The 27,867-nt window shown below is 39.3% G+C and overlaps 1 protein-coding gene across 3 annotated transcripts; it reads right to left on the reverse strand.

Moving 5' to 3' along the window:
• Positions 1–27,816, reverse strand: irf6 (interferon regulatory factor 6). 3 transcript variants are annotated; one of them, XM_008109823.3, is made up of 8 exons: positions 27,714–27,816; positions 12,565–12,741; positions 10,381–10,585; positions 9,064–9,186; positions 6,752–6,910; positions 5,147–5,539; positions 4,478–4,596; positions 1–1,765 (listed from the first exon to the last, which is right to left on the reverse strand). In XM_008109823.3, exons 1-8 carry the CDS (start codon positions 27,717–27,719, stop codon positions 1,544–1,546), a joined length of 1,404 nt encoding a protein of 467 aa, XP_008108030.1. In that variant the 5' UTR covers positions 27,720–27,816; the 3' UTR covers positions 1–1,543. The 3 variants fall into 3 exon arrangements, with proteins under 3 accessions (XP_008108030.1, XP_008108031.1, XP_003220481.1); XM_008109824.3 differs by lacking the exon at positions 27,714–27,816 and adding an exon at positions 19,915–20,058; XM_003220433.4 differs by lacking the exon at positions 27,714–27,816 and adding an exon at positions 19,861–20,052.
• Positions 27,817–27,867: the final 51 nt, after the last annotated feature.

The raw sequence follows: 27,867 nt of genomic DNA on the forward strand, positions 1-27,867 counted from the left end.
TATTTGAGAGTATATTTTAATGTGTTTTCTAGCACTAAAAGCAAACATGAAACACCACTGCCTTCAGAACAAAATATTCAAAATGCTTGTCTTATTTACAGTTGGCTGCATGACATCATTAACAGTTTTACAATGTTCTTGGTGTGCAATTTGTTTACATAAGTATAAAACGTACTACACAGAAGAAGCAAAGAGCTTTATTACCCTAGCAATTTAATATTCAAACAAACATTGCAAATGTAGCTAATATTTCTTTCTGTCTAAAAAGAAACTCTATTAAACAAGCTAGGGCACACGTTAATTAGCAAATAATGGGTTCATCAGAAAGCCTTGTGTATCCTCTTTGTCTCCATTCAGTCATCAACTAGCCTGGAAACAAATGATTTACATTCACTCTTTTTTTCACACTATACAACTGCCGTAGATTGCATAGTATAGGACACACTTGATAGCTTCTCACATAGCAACGTCTACACATCTCAGTTGTATTTAAGTTCTAGTGAGCACAACTGATGGCAAATTGAAATAAATACTTGTGTTCAGGATTAAAATAAAACTTGAAGTCTATCTTTCCTTTGTTTAAAAAGGAAGGAGTTATCAAACACCAGTGGCTTATTCATATAAAATTCAGAACACCATTGTGATTCAGATAACTATTTTGCAAAGCAATTTTACTGAAGAGTTGAAATACTTGTTGAAATACAAAACAGTGATGACAAGTGTGTTTTGCATTGATCAGATATCGTATGTGCCAGCACTACTATTTTTTAAAAATATATAAAGTAGAAACATTCAGTTTATGTAATAATGTGACTATATTTCCCATAGCATAAAGTATGTATAATAATAAAGTATTTGTGTTAAAAGCTCTTAAAAATATTTTTGAAAAATAACATTTGAAATCTGATCACATATAAAGACAGCGCTGCTGTGTTACAAGCAAACAAAAACATAATTCAACATTCTTTCATATATGTACAGTAATTGAAGAGATTTTTAAAAACAAACTTTTTGTGTACATGCATTGACCTTCATGCACTAGTAAATAAAAACTTATATTGGAAACTGAAGGCATGAATTTTAGTATACCCCCAACAGAAGACATTTAGATTTTTTTTCAAATGGGACCAACTTACTGATACACAGAACACATTACTTCTGCTTTGCTGCATCATGATTCACAAAACTGCCTGAGACATTTTTGTAACAGTATGTTAGAACCTTGTTGGGACTATTTTTCTCCCAGTAATTTTTAATTTATAGACCAATACTGCGTGCAGCAAATTATTGAAATGGGGGACATTGTTTGCAGCCATACTGAGGACAATATGATAGAATGCATGCAATGTTTTAGATCTAGGGAATTTGGATACACTATACTAGTGCATGAGGGTTAATTCAACACAATTGCTACAAAGTATTCGCCACGCACTCGAGAGTTGTTTACAATTAACTGAAATAAAAAACCAACATTGCACTACAATTACAGTAACCACACAATTTCCTAATCCAGTCAATTCCTCATTTGGGCAAGACCTGCTCATTACTGCGCTGCAAGAGGTGGAGTCATGTGCATGTTTGGTGGCTGCATAGGCCAGCCTTCTTGATGATTTTGCAATAGACGGTAGAGTTGCTTCAGCTGAGAAACAATGTTGTCCTTGATATCAGGGATAGAGATCTGGAGCCGCACACTACCACTGTCAAAAGAACGGGTGAAGTCACCGGAAAACATCTCATAGATCATCCGGGCTACGACTGGAATTACCTGTTTCAAACGAAATTCCACAGCATTAGTCTAGATAAAATTATCATTTGTAACATTGACACCTGGGAATATAGTTTTAGTGAACATAGTTATAGTTTTTTTAGTTTTAGTGAACATATTTCTAGTTATGATATGAGCTGAATAGATACAATGGTACCATCCTAAATTAGTAGACATTTTAGAACAACTGTCTTCAAGGACACAGTCATTCATGCCTGCTGCACGATGTTCACATTGCAAATATACCTGCAAAGGAACAGAAGGAATGGTGCTGACGTTCCACTGCACTATATAAACTCGCTCATTTTTACACAATCATTTAAAACATAATAATATCATATAATAAAACTGTATTTGTATTCTGCCCTATCTCCCCAAGGGGACTCAAGAGTGGATTCCAACATACAACAGCAAACATTCAATGCCTCCATAAAACAAATACTGACATAAAATCCCAGGAAAACCCCACATATGAAAACAGCAATAAAACCTAATATCAAATTAAAGTTAAGATCAATGAATTAAGCCTAACACCAATAAATTAAACCAACATAGTCAAACAAAAATTATATAACATAAAATCTGAACAAACATCTATATTCATTTACAGAAACCAATTGGAGTTCACAAAGTTGTGTAGGTTTGTTGTGTGTCCTATGGTGGTAAATTGGGTTGACAGAGCTCAGATGCAAAATAGTTCTCAACCAGGGCCTGGTAGTGGTCACTCATTGTCTAATCCTCCTTCACTCCGTATGCTAGTGAGCAGAAGTGGGTTTTCAGCTGTTATTTGAAGGAGAGGAGGGAGGCGGCCAGTGTTATTTCTTTAGGAAGGGAGTTCCAGAGGTGGAGGGTGACCACAGAGAAGGCGCTCTCTCTCGTTTCCACCAGCCGTACTTGGAATGGCGGTGGGATTGAGAGCAGGGCCTCCTCCGATGACCGCAGTGCCCAGTCTAAGGCTGGTTTGTAAGAGGAGATGTGATCGGTCAAGTTGCCAGGACCCAAGCCATTTAGGGCTTTAAAGGTAACTTTGTATTTAGCCTGGAAGCAGACGGGCAACCAGAGGAGCTGGCGTAACATGGGAGTGGATCTCCACCTGTACGGAACTCCTGTTAGCAGTTTGGCTACTGATCTCTGAACCAGTTGAAACATAAAAACATAAATAACACTACATTTACAAAATGTCCTTCCCCATTCTTGTCAACAAAGAGCGCACATTATTTTTCTGACCCAGATTAAAGAACACATCTTGAATCCCTAGAAGGTGGTGGTCTAAAACCTTTATCGCTGGTCATATTAGTTGAAGATTATGGGAGCTGTAGTCCAATATCATATAGAGAGGATGGGAATTGCTCCCTACAACAAAGGTGGACATAAAACTGTCCAGAACCTACAAACAGCATCCAAGTTCTTGTTTGTGGCCCCAGATTCATCCTGAAGGTACAGTATAGCACACAAATCTCTCAAAGACCTCATAATCATCTAAAATCACAACCAGAAATAGAAGTGACATTCAAGTTTCAGGACAATTCCTGTTGGAATGTCTCAACTGATCAGTACTGCTACCGTCACTGAAACAGAAAATAGATGTTTGAGTCATCTTAGCCTTCCCTAATTTAGAAATTTAAAACTTAATTAAGTAGGACCCTAAGCCAACAAAAGCTTGGTTAAATGTTTGTATATTTATATCTACATATGCGCACAGATCCCACTCTCTTATGTATGTACAGTAGAGTCTCGGTTAACTGAACCCCGGATAACCAAGTCTCCGTATTATCCGAGGCGTTGCTGGGGGTGCCCCTCCCTCTCCCTCTCCTCTCAAGCGAAGGGAGCTTGAGGGAGAGGGAGGAGGAAGCGCCCCACAAGCACCCCGCAATCGGCGAGGGCTTGGCCCAGAGAAGTGCCCCGCAATCGCTGTAGCAGCGCTCATGGGGTGCTTCCTTGGGCCGAGCCCTCGCCCCATGGAAAGCACCCCACGAACGCTGCTAGGCAGCAGTGCTTGTGGGGTGCTTCCCAAGCGGCAAGGGCATGCCGAGGAATCTCTCCCTGGATCTCCCTTGGCCAGGCCCTTGCTGAAGGAAACTCTTTACTCCAGCAAGGGCCTGGCCGCGGGAGATCCGGGGAGATGTCCCTCAGCGAGCCCTCGCCCCTTGGAAAGCGCCCGTGAGCATTGCTAGGCAGCAGCGCTCACAGGCACTTCCCTCAGGGAGGGATAATAGGGCCTCCCAGCAATCAGTGCAGGAGGGATAATAGGGCCTCCCAGCAATCAGTGCAGTTCGGTTATCTGAGATTGGGCCCGCCCCTTTATCTCAGATAACCGAGACTCTACTGTATGTATGCATGTGCATGTGTGTTTGTGCATATGTGTGTGTATACATATGTACACACACACACACTCACACTCACATATATGTATATGACATCTCAATACATATGTGTGTTTATATCAAACAAATTTCCACGTGCAAGGGTTCTAGATCTATTTATAGCTGTTTTCACCTTCCCATGGCTATTCAAAGTACAATGCATACAGTTTTGATCATTTATAGTTACTAATAATTGTACAGGAAAAAGTAGTGCATTTACATTTTAGCAGCACAGAATATGAGTTATTTTGAACACAGAATTGTGTAGTTTGGTGGTTCTAATCTCTAAAGAATTGTTTTTGTTTTCACAATAAGCTCTGTTATTTTTAGCAATTTCTTTGTCTCTTACCTGAACAACTATCAGTTTTCTCTCTTTTGATTTTCCATCTGGCCATTCTTCCCCAAAGCAAAAGTATATCTCATAGGATGGAGGTTTCGCAATCTGTCCTTTCTGATGGCCAATCAGTTCTAAGTGGGGTGAGAAGCAAAACTTGATGTACAGTGAAGCATACATGCACCCCAAAACTTTTACTCAAGACTCCTTCCATTCACCACATATTTTATATTCGTTCTCTAGTTTTCTTATAAAATCTGGGCCTTCTTTTCCTTAATTTCTTTGTCATAGATAACAAAACTTCATTAGCCATCTTTCTGTTTTTCTTTCAGCTTTGTACTGGACCAGTGATATAATAAATAGAGCAAATTCATTTATCATAATCAACAACATGAAATTGGCCAGATGTGCAAGCATTTCAGGACTACATTATAAGAACCACAGCTACATCTATGTTGCCAGGTGACAACTGAAATCAATGTAATAGGAGAATGTTACACAGAGCCCAACAGTACACCGTAACAAGATTCCCAGTGCCTGCATACAGAAAATACAAATTTATAATGCCACACAGCCCTAGCTGACTGAACAACACAAAACCTAATCCCAGACCAAGAACAGAGTGTACAAATATTACATTAGCTACTCCAACATGTTTTTTCAAAGAGCACTAGAGTTACTTACCACTCAAAAATGTCTCTAAACAGAAAAGCTTGACTTTCTTTTGCCTTTCAATCAAGTTTGGTGTGGTGGAAGAAGGTGCACATGGTCCAGACCAATATACTTTGCACTGGCAAAGCCTGATAGCATAAATAGCATGGCCACTGACTTCTAGAATCAGCCCTCTGTCCATGACATCAAGCAGTCGGGTTGTGAAGAGCTTTTGCTTTTCATTAGTGATCTGGTCTGGCCCCGGAAACTTTACTTGCTCCAAATTAATAGGACCAAAGAGTTCTTCTTGATCTGGCATAGGTCCCAGTTCTCCATAGAAAAGTCTGCAGCCTTGGGGATTGCTCACTGTCATTGTTTGTCCAAACTCTTTGCCTCGATACTCAAACTTGATTTCCAGGTCTGTCACTGAGTCAAAGAATAATATTATTAGAAACATGACAACCTGGAACATAACTGGGAATTCTAGCATTAACTGACATTTCACTCAATTACATATTAAAGTGAATGAAATCTGGACAGAAGAGCTCAGTCTTTTTTACACATCAGATCTTGAATCGCTGCTTTTGGGAAATACAACTCCTAAGAATATTCAATTGGGCCAATTTAAGGAGCCATGCTTTCACAATGTAACAATAAATAGCAACAACATGACATTTTATCCAGCTTTTGTGGGAAGTCCAGCTGTTTACACAAATGCAGTATTTAGCAAAAGATGTGATATATATAAACGAGACTTGAAATCATGCAGCTCTCCAAATATTGTTGGAGTGTAACTTTCAGCAGCTCTAACTAGCATAGACAAGGGTGAAAAATGTTGGGTATTGTAATCTAGCAATATCTGGTGGGGCACATTATTTTCTGCTCTGGTAGAAATTGATATGCTTGATCAACAATACAATATCAGCTATTTCACAGTGGCTATGCTGTTACTATCACAACATCAGCACCAGTTTCCAACTAGGGGCACAGCTACACTGAAGATTTATTGCAGTTTGACACCACTTTAACTGCCATGGTCCAATATTAAGGAATTATGGGAGTTATAGTTTTACAATGTTTCTAGCTTCTGTCAAATACTGCTGGTACCTCAGCCAAACTACGTCTCCTATGATTTCATACCATTTAGCCATGGTGGATAAAATGGTGTCAGACTACAGTAATTCTACAACATAGATGTATAGAGTATTCATTAGCTACACCAGTATAAATGAAGGAGAAAGCTGCAGGATATGTACAGCTTCTTTCTGCAAAATACAGGAAATTCACATTGCACAGATATATAGCTTTTTATCTCTACACAGATATAATATTGAAGCCAAAAATGGAGGTGAGGCATACTTTGGACATATCATAAGATGAGTTATTGGGGGCAGGGTATCAATACTTTGTAAAGCTGAAGGCAGTAAAAATGAAGAGGACCACAACACAAATATACCGATTCAGTCGAGGAAACCACAATCCTGAATTGGCAATACCTGAGCAGGATTGTCTTGAAAGTTATTCATAAGAGTCAATTAGAGATAACAAGAGAGATGAAACTTTCCTATGCAATGATAGCAACAATATATACTATTTTGATCTATCTATTTTAGTAATATAAACATCAAGAATGCATACTTGGAAGAGAACTAATCCAGAGTTCGGGAGAGCTGAACATATCATGCTGCAGAGGTGGAAGTGTAGGAGGCATAGGCATCTCTATATCTTCAGGCTCGTTTTTTGGCCATTGAGCTTCAGGACTGCAGGTTTCCACACTACTGGGTGCTATTGGAGAACCTAGCCAGAAAGCAAGCATTTTATTACTTCAAACACTTAAATACCAAGATCTGCTAGCATTATCCATATTAATACATAGTGGGTTCTCCAGAACCATGGGCTCTGGATGTATCAACGGATTGCTGTGCCCTTCATTATTAAATAGTAGTGACATGAATGCAGGGTTCCACAACATTGAATTGAAGGACAAAAGAGGAAAGTAAGAGGAAGAGAGAGAAATTGGGACTGTAGGTTAGTGGCAGAGCAACAAATTCTGCTCTCTCCCACTCTACCAAATTAAGTTGCATAAGGCACAGTAATACCAGAGAAAGATCCATAAGCCACCAGAAGATGTTCACCAAAAATCAAATATTTTTTAAAGTACAGTAGAATCTCACTTATCCAAGCCTCGCTTATCCAAGCCTCTGGATAATCCAAGCCATTTTTGTAGTCAATGTTTTCAATATATTGTGATATTTTGGTGCTAAATTCATAAATACAGTAATTACAACATAACATTACTGCGCATTGAACTACTTTTTCTGTCAAATTTGTTGTATAACATGAAGTTTTGGTACTTAATTTGTAAAATCATAACCTAATTTAATGTTTAATAGGCTTTTCCTTAATCCCTCCTTATTATCCAAGATATTTGCTTATCCAAGCTTCTGCTGGCCCGTTTAGCTTGGATAAGTGAGACTCTACTGTACTACTATATTTATATTATTACAAATGTAATCATTTAAATAGTTTAGGCATGATATTGCTGCTACAGAAGTACTTTTTCAAAATATTTTCCTAGTTTTGTCAGAATTGAATTCATAGAGTATAAAAGCCAATGTTTGCAGCTTGGTTCAAAATAGTTCCTGCATCACAGCCAGCTTGTCTCAACCTGACCTAAACAGCATTCCAAGAGTTCATGGGAAAAGATTTACAATCCCTTTCCAAACTCACCTAAAGAAAATTACCATTCAGATTATTATTTAAGCAATACTCAGAAAATTTGCTGGATTGTATTGTTAGATCCCCATTATGATGACAAAAACCAGACAGAATGTGAGATTTTTAAGAGACAAGATTTAAAAGAATACACAATTGAAAGAGACCTTTTTTTAACAAGGTTAGGTCCATGGGAAATGAAGGCAGAAATATCTTCAAAGAGAATAGTATAGTTAAAACTTGCAAAACCTGCCCCTAGCTCCAGGGAACTCCACAGAGGTGACTTTTAAAGCTGCCCCTTCATTCCAGGCTGCATATACTGGCTTGGCAAAGAGATGTGTCTGCTCTTGCGATAATGTGGGAATTTAACTTTTTTTATAGAACACTGACTAAATTTCTGACACAATGCCTTGATGTGAGGCAGGATGAGCCATGTTTTGGCACAGTCTATCTTTGCTCCACCTAGAATAGGGATGGTGGAGCCATCATGAAATACACTCCTCCCTTTTCCAGGGTGATCTGCATCATTTCCTCCATGGGGCATGCTAGCAGCAAAAGTGACAAAAGAAGTTGCAATTTCTTTTACAACTGATCATAGACAGAAGTTACACTGTACCAAGTATCTTTATGAAGATCTTTAGACAAAATAATCAGGGGTGAAGTCCCAACATTTTGAAACAGGTGAGTAGCAAAACAATAAAGTTCAATGAATATGTGGAATTGATCGGGCCATCCCTATTATTAGGCAAACTGAAGCATCTGCTGCAGGTCACAGATGCTAGAAAGTGGAGAGCCATGGCTAGCTTGACCAGGGTTGAAGCAAGATTCAACTTCTATACCTGGAATTATGAGAAGTGAGGTCTTGGACCCCAAGCAGCAAAACATCATGGACCCAATCTGGTAATTTCACATAAGATCATCATTATAACAAAATAATTACAATATAAAAATAATGAATTTGGAGGGTGAGCCATCAACTAGAAAGAACAGTAGAAGATTTCTGTCTAAACCAATTATGTGATATCTCATAAGTAGTGTTACAAACAATTCTCCTTTTCCTATTTTCTAAAATATATTGGTTAATCAACTGATAACAAAGTGGCTGATCTTTGAAATTATTGACTAAAATGTTGCCTAACACATTAACAGAATGTGGCATTTATAAAAGTAAACCCAATGCTTAATATGCAGGTGTTAATTCAGTGCACACCCTGTGCCATACAGTATGTACCAACCATTGATAGTAAGAAATGGAAAGGTGTCCTGTATAGGTACATTCTGAGACTGGTTCAGTTCATCCTCATCTTCATCATCAGGGTCATTATCCTTTTCATCCCATGGAACTGAACCAGTAGAACCTGCAGGAAATGCAGAAAGAATTAGCAAGTGATGTACATGTTTGTTATCAACGAAGGACAGTAAAGACATGGAATTGCCTTTGTTATGAGCTACTACAATTAAAAAAATGTTCCCAGCAGCACTTGTAGAATGGCATTAAGTACAATACAACCCACATATATACACGGAATATGTTCCCATACTTTACAGGGATGTGTGACACCACAAATAATAATGAACCCTATTATTTTCAGTGGGATGAACAACAAAGGTACTAAGAAGAGAGTGTAGCTTGTATATGAAGCCCTAAGAAATAAGTGAAACTGAGTAAATGAAATCACAGATATTGGTTCCATGGATATGGGGATCATACATACTGTTGGTTTCCTTCTTACTTCTAGAAGCAATGCAATGCTATCAGCGCCTAGAACCTTTCTGTGCTTCCCAACTTATTCTTAGAAGGCTTCTACTAGTCATTAAGCACTTCCACCTCTTCTAAAGTATGTACACAAAAACTGCCTCACTAACACTTTCAGCTGGTTTGTAGGAGGGTCAGAAAATGTCTATCCGGATCTGAATCTGTTAGCTATCTACTTTCTACAGCTAGCTTCCAGAATGCTTGTTCCAGTACAAACACACACACGCACACACACACTTCATTTCTGTATTGACAGATGTGCTAGGAGAAATTCCAGATGAATTACAACAAATAAAAATTTCAGGAAAAATTCAAAGAACGTGTTCTTACTTGCATATAAGGAAGTAGGAACATTCTACAAAAGCTTATGCTATCAACGTCTTTCTTTCTAGTCTTTAGAGTTCTCGAAGTTTCTTTTACATATTGTTTTATTAGTAGTGTACTTGGCTAGTATCGACAAGCTAGAGGAGAAACAAAGGGGGAAAAGACACAAAGAAAGCTGAAGGAAATGCAAAGAAACTCCCTAAATCCATTAACTTTCATTCTCTTCCTACTCCTGCACTTAATTGTAGAAGACTACATACGATCCTCAAAGCTTTTCCAAAACAAGCATAAAGTGTTCTTATTTTATTCAGGGGGCAATTTGTACAAGATAGCTTCATACTTGCCTAGAAAGAAAATTAACCTAAAATGAATTTTGTGCAAAAATGTTGCACCAAGGATAGCCAAATATAATCACTAAATGCAGAACGAGTCAGATGCTTCTTTTAAAAGCAAGTGTCTCTGTATTTCTCACCTGGGTTAATGATTCCTCCTTGGGATTGTGGAATATCACAGACTTCATATATTTTAATAGGATTCATTGGCACTTCTTTGGTGCCATCGTACATCAGATTGAATTCCCGGCTTTTGTTAAGTGCACATCTCAGCTGGGCTTTCCATTTGGCAGGGTCAGGATCATCAACTCCTTCCTGATACTTTCCTGTTTCCACAGCCCATGCCTGGGAGCAAAGTACACCATGCTCAGTTAAATACTGTCATCATGCCAGCTTCTGTTGAATCATGTTGCCAAACTCTCATCTATCACGTGCATCTAGGCAATAAATACCTTCTACTGTAGCTAACTAGCCATTGCTACTTATAGGCTCAGCTTTTTCCAATACAAACAACAGTAGAATGAATCACATAGGGATTTTCCAAACCAACATTATTTTGTATAGTCTGATGGACCATTTCTTCATAGACTACCTGGCTGAATCCAATGAAAGTCAACTCAGGGGAAAACAAGCTTCCCTCAACTTTTTAAAAATGTGGGATTAAGTTTCTGGTTTCATCTAGATAACATGAATTTGCATATGAATCTTCCAGAAATGTCTTAGTTTATTGCTAACACAGAGCTTGTTAAACTTACATGAAACAGCAGTAATCATAATGCCAATCCTCCCAGTTCTTAAAAAAATATAAAATCATAATTTAGAACCTTCTGTTTGGGAAATGGCATTTTAATAGTTCATGTAAAGGAAGGCAAAATCCATCTAATGAATCAATAAAATCTTAGAAGGCAATTTAGTGCAGGTCACTCTAAAGTGAGTCCCAAGAAAACGTGTGCAATTGATAAAGGACTAGGAAGATACATAACAAGGCTCAAACATGAGAAAAGGTCAAGAGTTGAGAGTCAGATAATTAGAGCCTTGAATCTGATGTTTCCCAGAATGGAAGCTACTAGGCAGCTTCAAAGGGAAACACGCCACAACCTGATAAAGGCAGGTACAGCTTAAGAGTATACACAGGGGAGATAAGACAGTGAGTATCTTGTTGGAAGGAAGGGAGTTGTATCTGCTTTTGAAAGCAGTAATGAATATATCAAATTCATTTACATTTTGGGTTATGAGTGTGGTGCTGTTTATATAAATGGTGATAGATTTGTTGTGTGCTTTCATGTCATTTTCAAGTCATGGCGACCCTAAGGCAACTCTATTGTGGTGTTTCCTTTGAAAGATTTGTTTGCCATTGCCTTCCTCTGGGGCTGAGAAAGTACAGTATAACTTTCCATAGCTGAGAGGGGTTTTGAACCCTGAGTCGTAATCCAGTACCCAAACCATTACTCAACTAAACACTGCTAGATACACAATGTTGTATTCTATAAACACAAAATAGTTTAACTAGGGCCCCTTCCACACAGCTAAAAAAAATCCCACATCTGCTTTGAACTGGAATATATGGAAGTGTGGACTCAGGTAACCCTGAGTCCACACTGGGTCCACAAGCAGATATTGTGGGATTTTCTGCCTTGATATTCTGGTTTATACGGCTGTGTGGAAGAGCCCTCAGTAAGCAGAAACCAAAAAGAAGACAAAATGTTAACACTTCTGAAGTAGTATAATGATGTTTTTAAAGCCTTCAGTATTGTAAAAAGAACTAATAGTATTGAGTTACATAGTGGAAAATTAAACAAAAGATGAATAAGAAATACCATATTTTTATTTACTGAAGTGCCATTTTCAAGAAAGCTTGGGTAGTGCTTTGTTTTTGAAAGCTTTAAATTGTGAGTACCTTCCAATACAGTCAAGAAAAGATGAAGATCTAATCACATCCTTATAATACTGCCTTGTACCATCAGGACTGTAACTGCCTTAAAAATTCAACTAATCCATCAATGATTCCATGGAACTATTAGACTAGTTTATAACTAAATATTATGGAATTCCACTAAAGCAAAATTTAAAATAGCTGCTGCCACATAATCAATTATTCAAAAGTATCTGCTAACTGCATGGGTCTGTGGGACTTAAAGATACAGGTAAATGTGAATTCAGCAAAAGGCAACACCAAGCCACAGACTCAAGTATGCAGACACTTTTACTATGTCTCTTCCCTTTATTCAGAGAGCACAGGGAATTATGGATGTCTGCTGGTCCTAACTAGTCCAACCTTCTATACTATGCCAATGCTCCAGCAATAGAGAACGTTCTTCAATTACCTTAAAAATTGTGTTTTCCTCCTCATGCTGAGGGCTGTGTCGAGTCGCATGCTTCCAAGGGATCTGAAACCGCTTGGCATCTCTGTTAAGCCAAACAAGGCCTGGATACATACCACTGTCTACCTGAGCTACCAGCCAGGGTTTCAATCGGACTCTGCGTGGGTGTAATGCCATTATCTGGAGGGGAGAAAGCACACAATCAAATAGCAAACAAACCACTGAGGAACTTTGACTTTCTAATGAATCGAGCAATAGAAACCAATTGTAACCGACAATCTTATGCCAACTCCTTCAGTTTTCTTGAGGGTCTAAAGAGACACATTCCATTCAACTTGGCTGTCATACAGATAAGCTGAGCAAAGCTGAGCCCAAAAATGTGAGTACATAAAAAATTGAGGGTACTGAAACACCTTAATATCTTGAGAGTATCCATTACAACATGGGATATAACCAGTGCTCAAACTGGATGACATCAGAAGCTCTTTGTTTGTATCTGGTAATAATCAGCATTAAATAATGCAATATACGTTTAGCCAATCAGCTGCATTTTGGTTTTCTCTTTTTTGCAACATTTAGGACAACTTAGAATCATTCTGACATAATAATATGGTGTATATTTCTGGTCATCATCAAAGTGGGGGCACTCGCAGGGAAACACTTGATATCATGAGAAGACTGAGACGTGACAATTAACCATGTTTAAATATATAAAGGGTTTGAGCATCCCTGGGTTTTGGTATCTACTGGGGTTGAGAGGGAGTCCTGGAAACAGGACTACAAAAAGATGAAGCCAAGGGAGAAAAACACCCTGGCACTGCAGACATGACTCAGCAATAAATTGGTGAAGTAAGATGGACTGCATGCACAAACACCTGAGTTTTGTGTTGCATGTTCCTATTTGAATTGATATCTGATTGTGAGAACTTTGCAAAGAAATGCCAAGATACACTAGGTGTGCAAAGGGATCTTGTAGAACCTTTGAGGCTTCGCTACATACATATAATAAAGTAGTTAAAACAAAGAAAGGGCTCTAATTGTCAGGTGTTACTCCAACTATTGTTTGCAGAGTAAAGTGCAAAACAAAAAAAATTGGAATGCAGCCATGTGCCAACAGTGATAGGACACGGGAAAGATTATAAATGTCCTTTTAAAAATTAAAATGAAGAGATGGTCAGCGCCAAAAGGTGCATCTACAAGAGACACCTCATACACTGTAGAATTAATTTTGGGATATGTAGTTTCTAGAGTCACCACCACTCTTTGGCAGAGAAGGCTAAAGATCTTAGAAAACTACAACTCCCAATATCCCATAACATTGAGTCATGGCAGTTAAAGTGGTGTCAGGTTGCAATAATTCAATAGTTTAAAGGCCAGTTAAAGCCACAAAGAGTTGGTGTTACAGTGTGTTTGTTTGTGCTCAAGATGTGGGCCTTTTTCTGCAACACTTTAACACAGTCATCCTTGTAAACAGAGTTGACCATTGACACATTGACCTTGGTACATGCCAGTGAACACTAGCCAGTCAACCAATGGATACAAGCTCTCCAGTGTCTCAGGCAAAAGTGATTTCCGCTGTTAGGAGACCAAACCATATCACTGACCAATTTTCCTTATCATATTGTACAAAGCTGGCAAGATGCCAGACACCCAAGGTGTGACTACTTGGATGCAATGAAAAAGTATTTCAAAGGGGCAGGTTAGTGGTAGTTTCAATACAATACTCTAATTATGAATGCACAGCAAATGCAAAACCATAGTTGCAGAGTTGCTCTACTCTGTAATATACAGAACTCCAAGAAGATTAATTGTGGAGTATTATAATTATCCTATCTTGGTGACGAAGCATGAAAGGCAACTTCACCATCAACTTTTGCTATACCACTTGCTCCTTTTTCCACATAAGCAATCTGAAATTATTATTTATGCTTCAGCTTTCTAATTAATGTCCTCAGAGCAGCTTACATGTTCCATAGGACTGCATGCAAATACAGGAAGCTAAGCTAGGAAAGCTAAGAATTTTAGATGAATCTGCTCTTTAAAAAAGAAATTCACTTTTCAACCAGCCTTCCTCTGTGGCTTGCCACATTGAAAATATGAGCAATGTCTAGTGCAATGGATGAGCCTCACCCTGGGAAAACCACCTTCATGATCATGGTATCTCCCCTGCCGGGTATGTCCAGTGAGATATAAGGAGGAAAAAGTAGCTGGATAATATTTCCAGAGAAAAGGTGAAATTGGGCATCAAACACTTACATAGCCCTCCCCATCTTTAACAAAAGTAAAGCTTAGTGATGCAGTATGGAGGTGGGGGTAAAAATTAGTATTATGAAAATTTAAACTGACTTGTTTAAACAACATACGGTAAGCTTTACATATAGAACAACAGCATATTGTTCCAATTTCTCAAAAAAATAAAAACCCAACAATCCAAAATTTGGCTATATAACAAAGTTTCCTAAAGCAATATTGTGCAACAAATCAGTAAAAAGGAAAATTGTGACACTTATTTATTTATTTACTATATTTATACCACACCCTTCTCACCCCAAAGGACTCTGAGCGGCTTACAAGTGGCAACAATTCAGTGCTGCATAAATAGACATACAAATAAAAAACATATAAAAAGGTAAAGGTTTCCCCTGACGTTAAGTCCAGTCGTGACTGACTCTGGGGGTTGGTGCTCATCTCCATTTCTAAGCCGAAGATCCGGCGTTGTCCATAGGACCTTTTGGTCTCCAGCTCAGTGCTTTAACACACTTCGTCACCGGGGCTCAAAAAAAACATATATTGTACATTAAAAACCCAAGGATTAAAAACATCTAATATTAAAACCAATAACCACACAATCCAAAATCATAATTTAAGGAGCCATTCAGCTTCTCCGCAAATTAACTGTACTGTATTTTAAAGTCTCAAATCTTATCCAAACAAAAATAATCCTATGTGTATTAAAAAGTGTGTTTTGTATGTATTCATGCATTTTAAATCTATTTTGGTCTCAATACATAAGCATCCTAATATTACGAAAGGATTACTGATGAAGACTCTAATAGTAAAGAGGAGGATGCAAAGATGATAAAGTGTGAGGGGCGAAAGTACATGAAGACTAGCAATAGAAATTAAGAACACTGATGCCCCATCTAAGGTTACTTCTATGCAGCCATATAATATAGTTTGAAACTGCATTATATGGTCAGTGTAGACTCCTCTAATGCAATTCAATGCAGTTAGCACTATATGAGTCCACACAGACCATACAATGCAGTTTCAAACTGCATTATATGGCAATATATATAGGGCCATAGAAATATAAACTCAAAAGGGATACCAAAGATCATGTTCAACTGACTGCCAATAAATAAAATCCACAGCTAAAGCATATGTAACAGATGGCCATCTAAGCTCCGGTTAAAAACATCCAATGAATGGAAGTCCATTACCTTCAGCAATAGTATCTTCTGTCACCTAACAAATCACACCATTAGAAGTTCTTCCTAATACTTAATCAAAATTTATCTTTTTGTGACTTGAATCCATTGGGGTGGATCCTGTCCTGCAGCACAGTTGAAAACAACACATCTTCTGTGTCAGAGCCTTTCAGGCACAACAGCCTTCTTCAGAGATCATATCTCAGTATTCTCTTCTCTTGGCTAAAGATACCCTGCTCCCTCAGTTGGTCAAAAGCTTGATTTCTAGACCCTTTATCATCTTTGTCAACCTTTTCTGAGCATATTCTAGCTTTTTTATTCTTTGCCACAAACTGAATTAATGCCAAATAAGGTGTGGCTAATTCCAATGGGTCTAGGCAAACCTAACTCTGCATATGCTGGAGTTAGAAATCTGTCTCTATCTTTGAACTTTAAAAAACCACAAAGCAATTCACAGTAATTAAAATATACCACAAAGATACAGAATAAGATACTGTGGATGTAAAAAGGTATGGACATTTCAATTTTTAGGGTCTTCTCCTCACAGGTTTGCAGAATGATTGGTAGAACTGACAAAATATACCATCTTAGATCATAAACTGGAAACAATCAAACCACATATCAGGAAAAACCCAGATTATTGGGCAATAAGGTTTCACATCAGACCTAAATGTAGCACCTTTACTCTAGAACTTAGCTATTTATTTACTATTTTATTTACAGCATTTATATTTACAGCTACTCCAAGTTACGGGATTCATGAATCAATGCCAGTCCACAAGCTATTGCCTGTCTACAGTGAATTTATGAGAAATAAACAATGGCAGAATATGAGCATAAATATGGTAGAAATCCCCTATAGAATAGGAAAAATACATCACAGAACCACTGCTGGGAGACACATATGAAATCACAAATACAACTTACTTGAACTTAATTGGGATAAATGTAGAATGTAGCATTAATACCAACTTATCACATATAATCCCTTTCCCTTATACTATACTGGGTTTTACAACTTTCTAGAAATATGCTACCGGTAATTTACTCCAGCATTTTTACTTTGTGCTTTTCATTACACAACTGAAATAAAATATGTCACATCAAAATAAGAACCGGTACCAAGCACTATACCTTACAAACAAACCCTAAAACTTCCTTGTGTGATCTCTGAAAGTACAACAGAGATGAATGAATTGTAGGGCAACCAGTCAGCATTAGTCAAGATACAAGCAGAACCACATAGGGAAAATGTATGTGCATCACCTGTTGTGCATATCACACTTGAAAGAACTGCCTTCAGGAAAGCAATATAGTACAGTCAGTCCCCAAGTTACGAACGAGATAGATTCTATAGGTTTGTTCTTAAGCTGAATTTGTAAGTCTGAACAGGTACATTTTAAAGTGTAACTCATGCCAAATATAGACAGACACAGACAGACAGACAGACAAATATAAAATACCTGGCTAGCATAGGGAAGGGTTACCCCCCCCCCCCCCCCCGTGGTGTTTGTTTTGCTGTCTCACCTCACTTTCCATCCCTGTGATAATTGGATTTTGAAAAATCTGGCTTGTTGTCGAAACAAGGATTGGCAGTAAAGCTTCAGTGGAGACACCTTTTCCCCATGATAACTCTCAGGAGTGGATCAGAGAAAACAAAAGTTTACAACTCCTTTGAAATGGGGTTGTATAGACTTTATCTCACATTTAAAACCGGTTTGTTCACTTCAGTCTTTTTCATAATGAAACTAATCTAGTTTAATCAATCTGCATCACACTTTTCAATTAACAAATGAAAAGACATGTATTACAGTTGGCTCTCTGGTGTCCACTGATTCTGCATCCATGGATTCTTCCATCCAACACTTGAAAATGTTTTTTTTAAAACCAAAAGGCAAACCGCAACTTTGTCATTCTAAATAAGTGACATCGTTTTACTAAACCACTGGATATAATGGATCCAAGGATTTAAGCATTTCTGAGGGTTCTGGATTAAAATCCCAGCAGATACCAAGAGACAACTGTATTTTGAAAGTAAAGCATGTACGTCTGGGATTTTCATGACTGAGCTAGGCGAATCTATCATAAATTAATCAGATTAAGGAAGAAATGCAACTCTGAACTTCTTCATTTTGTTCTGCAAATGGCCTGGAATAACACAAATTTTACTAGACTACAGCTTTCATAATTCCTTGTAATTGATCATAATGGCTTTGACTGATGGAACTTGAAGTCCAACAATCTGTGGAAGGTCAAACGTTCCCCACTTTTATTACATCCTTATCCCTGTTTTGATTCCTAACCATCTATTCCCAATCATGTCGAAACAACATGGAAATAATTTGCAGACAGGGAAGGGCTAGAGTTGAGTGGCAGGGAAGAAAAATACCAGCAGAAGCTCTTGAATCAAAGTCTAGCATTTCCAGGTGAAACTTAGTCAAGAATGGCCGAAATGGATTAAGTAATGGTCTAAACTGCACATCTCCCTGTGTTTTAAAGCTGGATCATTTCTGGCAACTGAGTTTTATAACCAAGGACATTGTATTATGTACAATAAAGAAATATAAATGTCAGATAAGTGGTTACAAATCACAATCAAACTGTTGCATTCACAGTATGATGAATAGTAGTTGCGTTCACAATATAATAAACTTTATTTTCCTGATTCTTTGATTGTTATTTGTAACCACCTATCTGACATTTATATTCATTTACTGTACATAATACAATCTTTAATGATATCTAATACATTGTTATTGTTCCATTCATGGGTACTTGTCAGTTAAACCCTCAGGAACCCATTTTTATGACCAAAGAACATCCTCAGAGCTATATCAAGGCAACAAAACTTAGTGATCCCATTACATACTAGGGCTCTTCCAGACAGGTCCTATATCCCAGGATCTGATCCCAGGTTTTCTGTTTATCCCAGATTATCTGGCAGTGTGGACTCAGAAAACCTGGGATACAATCCTGGGATACAGGGCCAGTTTGGAAGGGCCCCAGGATTTTTCATATTCATATTACCAATACAAGATCATCAGTCTGGTTTTCCACCACTAATTTAAAGCATTGCAGTGTTGACATCCAGTCAGCACCTACCCACAGAAGACGGGGGTACTTCCCTTAAAACAAACAAACAAAGCCATGTCTACAGTTTAATTTACTTCCTCTGAGACTGAGTGTGACTTGGCCATGGTCACTCAGTGGCCCTGACCGCCAGAATCACCGTCAAATATTCAGTTCCAAGCCACACTGGCTCTGACCAACGTTGGGTGCCTCTACACTAGGCACGGGCAAACTTGGGCCCTCCAGATGTTTTGGACCTCAACTCCCACCATTCCTGACCGCCTCAGGCCCTTTCCTTTCGCTTAAGCGGCTGAGGGGGAAAAGGAAAGGGCCTGAGGCGGTCAGGAATGGTGGGAGTTGAGGTCCAAAACCCCTGGAGGGAAGGCCCAAATTTGCCCAAGCCTGGTGTATAAATCCCTCCCCATGAGTCTTGACCAGACAAGAGCCCAGAAGCAATGGAGGTGAGTTCAGATCCTTAGGCGTCAAGATCATGGGAAGTAAGCCAGGAAAAAACAAACTTTCAACACCAACGCGAACAAAGGCAGAGCCGGACAAAGTTTCACATTAAAGTTTGACAATGTCTTGGGGGCCAGAAAAGCTGGAGGAGGAGAACAGCAGAAACAAAAAACGACCCTAACTCTTTTCTCCGAGCCACCAAGGCCTCCGGAGGAGGAAGAGAGGGGAATTCCTGCAGGTAGACTGGACTTCAGGGGAGAGGTCTGGGCGGGAGGGGAAGGGAGGGCGAGGGGCTCCTTCTCGGGGCGCAGGGCCACCTCTGGCCTCTTCGGGCTCGGCTCACCTCTCCCGCGCTCCTGGCCTGGGCTGCAGGGCCTCCGCGGCGCGCCTCGCTCACCTGGGCCAGGTGTCCCTGCTGCTCTGGCTGCTCCTGCCGGGCCCGCCCTGTTCCGCCTCCCCAAGGGGTGGCGACGGGAACCGGGGAGGAGGCGGCGGCAGCAGAGGCGCAGGTCCAGGCGGAGGCCGTCTCGTCGCGGAGGGAGACTGTCTGGTTTCATTTCCTTTGGCTTGGTTTTATTACCCTGCAGCCCTTAGGCATGTCCAGAGTGTTTTCCTCCTGGCGCTGTCTATGAGGCAAGAGCCTTCCCCCATCCACACAGCTGAATAATGGCAGTGTGGACTCAGATAACCCAGTTCAAAGCAGATACAGTAGAGTCTCACTTATCCAACATAAACGGGCCGGCAGAATGTTGCATAAGCGAATATGTTGGATAATGAGGGATTAAGGGAAAACACATCAAATTAGGTTATGATTTTACAAATTAAGCACCAAAACATCATGTTATACAACAAATTTGACAGAAAAAGTAGTTCATTACACATTAATGCTATGTAATTACCATATTTATGAATTTAGCACCAAAATATCACAATGCGTTGAAAACATTGACTACAAAAATGCGTTAGATAATCCAAAACATTGGATAAGTGAGCCTCTACTCTAGTTCAATATGCAGTAATGCTATGTAGTAATTACTGTATTTACGAATTTAGCACCAAAATATCATGATGTATTGAAAACATTGACTACAAAAATGCATTGGATAAGCCAGAAAGTTGGATAAGCAAGTGTTGGATAAGTGAGACTCTACTGTATTGTGAGTTTTTCTGCCTTGCTATTCCGGGTTATAGAGCTGTGTGGAAGGGCCCACAGTTTTACTGTGCTATAAGTGGATTTTAATTTTTCTTTAAAGTACAGTATTATTTCTTTGAGAGAGGGAGGGAGGGAGAGTATATGTTGCTTCTGAGTTCTGGTTGCTTGAGTTTCAGTTAACTAAGAGTCTACTGTGCATAGATAAAAGGTAAAGGTAAAGGTTTTCCCCTGACGTTAAGTCCAGTCATATCTGACTCTGAGTGTTGATGCTCATCTCCATTTCTAAGCCGAAGAGCCGGCGTTGTCCGTAGACACCTCCAAGGTCATGTGGCCAGCTTGACTGCATGGAGCGCCGTTACCTTCCCGCCGGAGCGGTACCTATTGATCTACTCACATTGGCATGTTTTCGAACTGCTAGGTTGGCAGAAGCTGGAGATAACAGTGGGCGCTCACTCCGCTCCCAGGATTTGAACCTGTGACCTTTCGGTCTGCAAGTTCAGGAGCTCAGTGCTTTAACACACTTTGCCACCGGGGCTCCTTGCATAGATAAAAACAAGACAATTAAAACACACATTACAGGATTTGGTTGTGTTGATGTGACTCATGACAACCTTATTGTGGGGTTTTCTTAGGATTTGTTCAGAATGAGTTTGCCTTTCATTCCTCTGAAGCTGAGAGAGTATGACTATTCTACAGTGTAGATAGAGGTACCTATTCTAAGTGGGAATTTGAACCCTGGTTTCCAAATGTCTTAGGGTGCATCTACACACTGTAGAATTAATGCAATGTGATCTCATTTTGACTGCAATGGAATCATGGAAGCGAGAGTTTTACAAGATCTTTAACTTTCTCTGTCCGAGGCTCCTTCCACACAGCTCAATAAAATCCCACATTTTCTGCTTTGAACTGGAATATATGGCAGTGCTGACTCAGATAACCCATTTCAAAGCAGATATTGTGGATTATCTGCCTTGATATTCTGTGTTATATGGCTGTGTGGAAGAGCCCCAAAAATGCTGGTGCCTCGCCAAACTACTACTCCCAGGATTCCATAGCATTGTATCATGGCAATTAAATTAGTGTCAAACAGACTGTTAATTCTACAGTCTAGAAAGTTACCCCTAGTCCAAACTACTACACTGCACTGACTGTCATTTAATGATTTGCTTACTTGTTTTGACCTACCTTCAATCCACCTTATTGTAAGGGTTTGCTAGCTCTTCCATCTTTCATTTTCCACTCTCCATGGGAAAAAGTTGAACTTGGAGCAACTGGTTTAACTAGTACGCCCCCATTGCTAAGCTGCTCTGCCTTGAGGGTTCAAGATAGGATCTGAATAATGATTCTTTTGAAAAATCTAGTTCTGCTATTATACCAATGTCTCATTAAAACTTCTCAGTTTCCAAGAAAGTAAAGGCGGTATTATTGTCAATCTCAGAATAATTTAACACAGCCGGCTAAATTGGCACAGCTTAAACTAGAGCGGTCACTTCTCCCAGGTGACACAATTTAATTCCTAATATTTAGGATTCAGTTCTGGAAATTACCACCCAAGTATTTCAGGAGTATCCAAAACTTCTGGATTTGATATTCAGAGTTATATTGCCTGGAAGCATAATGGTTCTATTTACTTCTCATGGCTTAGGTGATACTTTGATGGGGCTTTCCTGCTGAATAAGTATTTTGTCTTTTACTATTATTATTATTTATTTCTGTCTGATCTTTCCTCCAATGAACTCAAGGTGGTATTTTTAAAAACTCAAAAGTCCAAGTATTTTCTTTATAAGGTACTTCAACCTCATTATCAACTAGGTGCAAGTTTCATGTGTAATGACCCTGAAACTAGGCCAGCCCTACTTTTTTTTTTTTTGCATAAAATTTCACAGAGTCTAGCCCACTTCCATTAGCTGCAAGGAATGTAGCTCCAGTAGGTATCTTATTGATATGCATGCTGGGGCAGGGTGAGATCATGTAAATGCAGTAGAAAAAAAGGAGATGATTGCAACAGTAGTTATTTTAACATTTTTAAAAAAAGACAGCATAGATAACCCTGGTCTCTATGTTCAATGTTCAAATCACTGCACTGGCTCAAAGAAGCTTATGCTGTAAAAAATTATTTTTTTAATTGTTATTTTTACTGCCTAAACATCTTATTTGTACCTTGTCCAATGCCTTTGCTTGATTTTTTGTTTTTTTATTCCTAAATAGGAAAACAGAACTGTTTTGAGTTCCATTAAGAAAAAGTCCCCCCACTGTCTTCCCTTTATCTTACCATCCTGTAATCATCATTGCTGCCTACTAGTTTAGCTGTTTCACTGCACATCTACACTTAAGTACACAGTCATGCAGTAGCAGCCTAGTAAAGGTAAAGATTTTCCCCTGACATTAAGTCTAGTCTTGTCCAACTCTGGGAGTTGGTGCTCATCTCGATTTTTGTGCTGAACAGCCAGTGTTGTCCATAGATACCCCCAAGGTCATGTGGCCAGCGTGGCTGCATGGAGTGCCTTTACTTCCCCACCAGAGTGGTACCTATTGATCTACTCACATTTGCATGTATTCAAATTGCTGGTTTGGCAGAAGCTGGGGCTAACAACGGGAGCTCACCTTGGTCCCTGGATTCAAACCGCTGACCTTTCAGTCAGCAAGTTCAGCAGCTCAGTGGTTTAACTCGCTGCATAATTGGGGGCTCATTAGCATCTTAAAAGGTAAAGGTTTCCCCTGACGTTAAGTCCAGTCATGTCTGACTCTGGGGTGTGGTGCTCATCTCCATTTCTAAGCCGAAGAGCCAGCGTTGTCCATAGACACCTCCAAGGTCATGTGGCTGGCATGACTGCATGGAGCACCATTACCTTCCCGCTGGAGCGGTACCTATTGATCTACTCACATTTGCATGTTTTCAAACTGCTAGGTTGGCAGGAGCTGGGGCTAACAGCGGCTTACTGAATCTTAAACATGCTCCCAGGTAGCTTTTACTAGCAGTGATGGTAGTGTTACACTGGTGTTCGGGTGGAAAGCGTGATCAGTAAAAATATAATTCATGTAATAATGTATTGTCGAAGGCTTTCATGGTTGGAATCACTGAGTTGCAGTGAGTTTTTTGGACTGTATGGCCATGTTCCAGAAGCATTCTCTCCTGACATTTTTCCCACATCTATGGCAGACATCCTCAGAGGTTGTGAGATGCTTCTGGAATATGGCCATACAGCCCGAAAAACTCACGACAACCCATTAAATGTAATAATTTGCTGTTTTTGTGTACCAATACCCACATTTATCTGTGTGACTATTGGAAATCTGTTTGAGTTGTCAGAGATCAGCACAGCAACAGGCAATGCAAGCATGTATTTATTTATTTATTTACAGCATTTATATTCCGCCCTTCTCACCCCGAAGGGGACTCAGGGCGGATCACATTACACATATAGGCAAACATTCAATGCCTTTTTAACATAGAACAAAGACAAACAAACATAGGCTCTGAGCGGCCTCGAATTCATGACCTCCTGGTCAGAGTGATTCATTGCAGTTAATTGCAGCTGGCTTGCTCTCCCGCCTGCGCCACAGCCCGGGACCAGCCAGTATTCCCAGCTAGTGCCGTCTCTCAGGTATTGAAAGATCTCTGCTTCAAACATAGGAGTCTCGTTGCTATTCACGGTGAAACAGGAAGCTCCCTTATACTGAATCAGACACAATTTGTCCATTTAGTACAGTGTTGTCAATTAGTACAGAGTGCATCTACACTATAGAAATAATGCAGTTTGACACCACTCCCATGGCTCAGTGCTACAGAATTAAAAGCTAATGCACAGAATTCAAATACAAAGAGCAACAGAACGCTTTGGCAAATTTCAGTTCCCTCATTCCAATATTACAGAAGCACATGTTTATTTCCTGCAATTGTATTATGTATTTTCTCCTTGTAACAGGCATCTGACTTCAGCTTGAGTTCTCAGTAGGATACATCACTTTAATCCATATTCTAAGGTGGGGAGGGATGACTCAACTGTGAATCTTGGTTTCGAGAGGTTGTACACTATAATTGTGCCTAAGTGAATCAGGGAAAAGGGAAGGGGTTCCCTTTTTTTCTTCTTCCCACACAGACAGTTGTTTCCTTAAAATATGTTTCTAATTTTGGAAAAGCTGACTTAATACTTAGTAATCCGCTGTATGCCAATGCTTTCACCTTAGTTCATTGTTCTAAAAGTTTGGACACAAATAAACAAAACATGATTTAACTCTTATATTTTGATAGCAGCCCCCCCCCCCCAAATATTCATTTTGCTTCATCCCTGAAATGCAAGTGAAGTAAATATATCAGCACAAAACTGTTTGCAAGGCAATTCCTGAAGCCCAGAGATTTTTTCTTATTCTTGCCAACTTTGAATCAATGACATTAAGCACAATATCCCTTTATCATAAAAATAAGGGTGTAACTTTACTGCAGGAAGTATACCTGTGTTGTAGGTCAAATATTGTTTATTGTGCCTCTTAAAATCAGGATGATAATCCAGTAGGCACACACAGCAAAGTTTAATGTAAAAGAAGGAATGCTTGACTCTACTTAGGACTTAAGGTCTTGCCTAACTCTAAACTGGATTATTTTATTTATTTATTTACTATATTTATATCCCAACCTTTTCAATCCCGAAGGGGACTCAAGTCAGCTTACACATAGGTAACAATTCAATGCCTTAAAACAATGAACAATTAAATAAACAGAAAAATTAAAATAAATTACATTACAGTCACTATTAAAACCACACTATTCGCAATCGTAATCCAGACCATTCCAGTAGTCATTGTAAGTAATTCCAAATCCATCTATTGCACTATAATTATTTTCTGAAGGCTTGAACTCAAAGCCACATTTCACTCTCTGAATGTCAAGAAGGCCCTGTCTCTCGTTCCCACCAGTCGCACTTGCGAAAGAGGCGGGACTGAGAGCAGGGCTTCTCCACTTTCAAAGAACAAACAAATTAAACACCACTTTCAAAAGGAGCCCCCAGTGACGCAGTGGGTTAAACCTTTGTGCCAACAGGATTGCTGACTTGAAGGTTGGGTTACTGACCTGAAGGTTGCCAATTCAAATCTGGGGAGAGCGTGAATGAGCTCCCTCTGTCAGCTCCAGCTCCTCATGCGGGAACATGAGAGAAGCCTCCCACAAGGATGGTAAAAACATCTGGGCATCCCCTGGGCAACGTCCTTGCAGACAGCCAATTCTCTCACACCAGAAGCAACTTGCAGTTTTTTAAGTCGCTCCTGACACACACAAAAACCACTTGCAAAGAACAAACCAATATAAAACTGAAAAGGAAATAAAAGGTTCAAAAGTAGGCAAGGATTTCTGGATAAAAGGAAATGCTGAAAGCAAAGAGGGCCTGTTTCTCTTTTTCCATGGAATAATCACAAACTGGACATGACAGGGTAAATCTGGTTACTTGGTGGTCTAAATTTTGTTGCTGCCCCATACCTCAAGTTGCTTCCAAACCTAAGGCAAACCTATCATGAGGTTTTCTGCGGCTGAGAGTCTGTGACTCACCCAGGGTCACTTGGTGGGTTTTGATGACTGAATAGGGAATCTAACTTGGCATCCAGAGTTGTGGTCCAACACTCAAACTACTACACCACAATGATTCTTTGGACCATGCTGGTCTAAAGCACGGCTGGATAAAGTACGACTCTCTAGATCTAGATATTTTCCCCATATGTATTAAGTCAGGGGTGGGTCAACTGTAGCACTCCCGTTCATTGGACTGCAACTTCCAGCAGTTCTAAGCAGCATTCACGTGATGGTGAAAAATACCAGAATTACAGTCTAGTTATTCACTATTGTTAATACCACTTAGGGCTGCTAAGAGTTGCAGTCTAATAAGTGGGAATGCCACAATTGGCCCACCCCTGGATTAAAAATATATGAAAAAAAGAAAGTTTAAGTGATATAAAAGGCTTCAGTTTTTTCCTCATATGATATGCTTAACCTGTTCCTATCTACCGTAAATTATTAAAAAGACTGAAACTGTGTTCATTGTCACATCCTGTTTGGCTTGATTTAATCCAAAGAATACAAAACAAGTTTATGTTTTTACAACACCGTGTAACAATTCAAAAGGGAGTTGCACTGTATTGAGTGGTAAGTGGGATAGGCTTGATCCTTAAGGTGTTTTTTTTTAAACTATCATTTGCAACTCTTCCTCCATTTCATTTAGTGTGGATTCATGTCTCGGGCAAGTTGTGCTTTTCCCAGTCTCACAGTGTAGGACCCTGACTAATTCAGGAGGTGATCTTCCAATTTCCCTACTTTAGATCGGGAATGCCCCATGACTAGGTTGTGATGCATTCTTATAGTATAGTGTACACTTCCACCTTTTTGCATCACTTGTCATCTACACCTAGTAAGCAATTGCCTTTTTCCATTTTACTTCAAGACTGCTTTATCTATGAGGGTAGAGCATTCCATAAACAGAATTGCATATTATTATTATTATTATTATTATTATTATTGCTATTATTATTATATTCAAAACTATGGAATAATGAGAACTGTAGTTTTACAATTCCTTTAACCTTCTCTGCCAAATACTGCTGGTGCCTCACCAAACTATAAATCCCAGGATTCCATGGGATTGAGCCATGGCAGTTAAAGGTATAAAACTACATTAATTTGACTGTAGATGCACCCAATGTCACTGTTCCCTTCAGCAAAGGCAAAAAAAAAAAAGAGTTTGGTTCAGAAGCAGGACTTCATCCCGCTATTTTGCTCCTCTGATTTTTTCTATCAAAGAATTATATACTTGAGGAGTGTTTAAAATCTGTTCTGAAATATACACAGCAATTATCAGGAAGAAGAAGTGGCAGAAAGGAGGACTTAAAAGCGGCAGAAGGGAAGAATTCAGTGTGAAACCCGTTAACAAAAACTAAAGAGCTTGAAATGCAGCTATATGTCTAAACTTCTGCATGGTCATCATTAATTGATTTTAAAAACTGGTGCTTTAAGTAGTGCTGGTGGTCTCAAGGATTTTACGCAATTATGTTTCATTCCTAACCTTCATTAGATGCTGCCAAACTGTGGACAGGATCAGTTTCGTCTTCTTTATTCTCTTGTGGCCAGCAACAGCAACCCTACTGTTTCATACAACTCCAGAGCAGCTTATTTTGTCTTGTGCAGCCACTTCCTGGATTCCCTTCAAGCTTCAATGC

This window comes from Anolis carolinensis, chromosome 4, assembly GCF_035594765.1.
Source record: "Anolis carolinensis isolate JA03-04 chromosome 4, rAnoCar3.1.pri, whole genome shotgun sequence".
Classification (NCBI taxonomy): Eukaryota; Metazoa; Chordata; class Lepidosauria; order Squamata; family Dactyloidae; genus Anolis; species Anolis carolinensis.

Bases quoted from the DNA above. Each gene is read 5' to 3' on its own strand.
- irf6 (XM_008109823.3), bottom strand. The intron at 6,911-9,063 runs GTTGGTACATAC...CTTTCTGGCTAG, and splicing joins TCCATTTCTTACTATCAATG to GTTCTCCAATAGCACCCAGT. The intron at 4,597-5,146 runs GTAAGTAACTCT...CACCCCACTTAG, and splicing joins TTTAGAGACATTTTTGAGTG to AACTGATTGGCCATCAGAAA.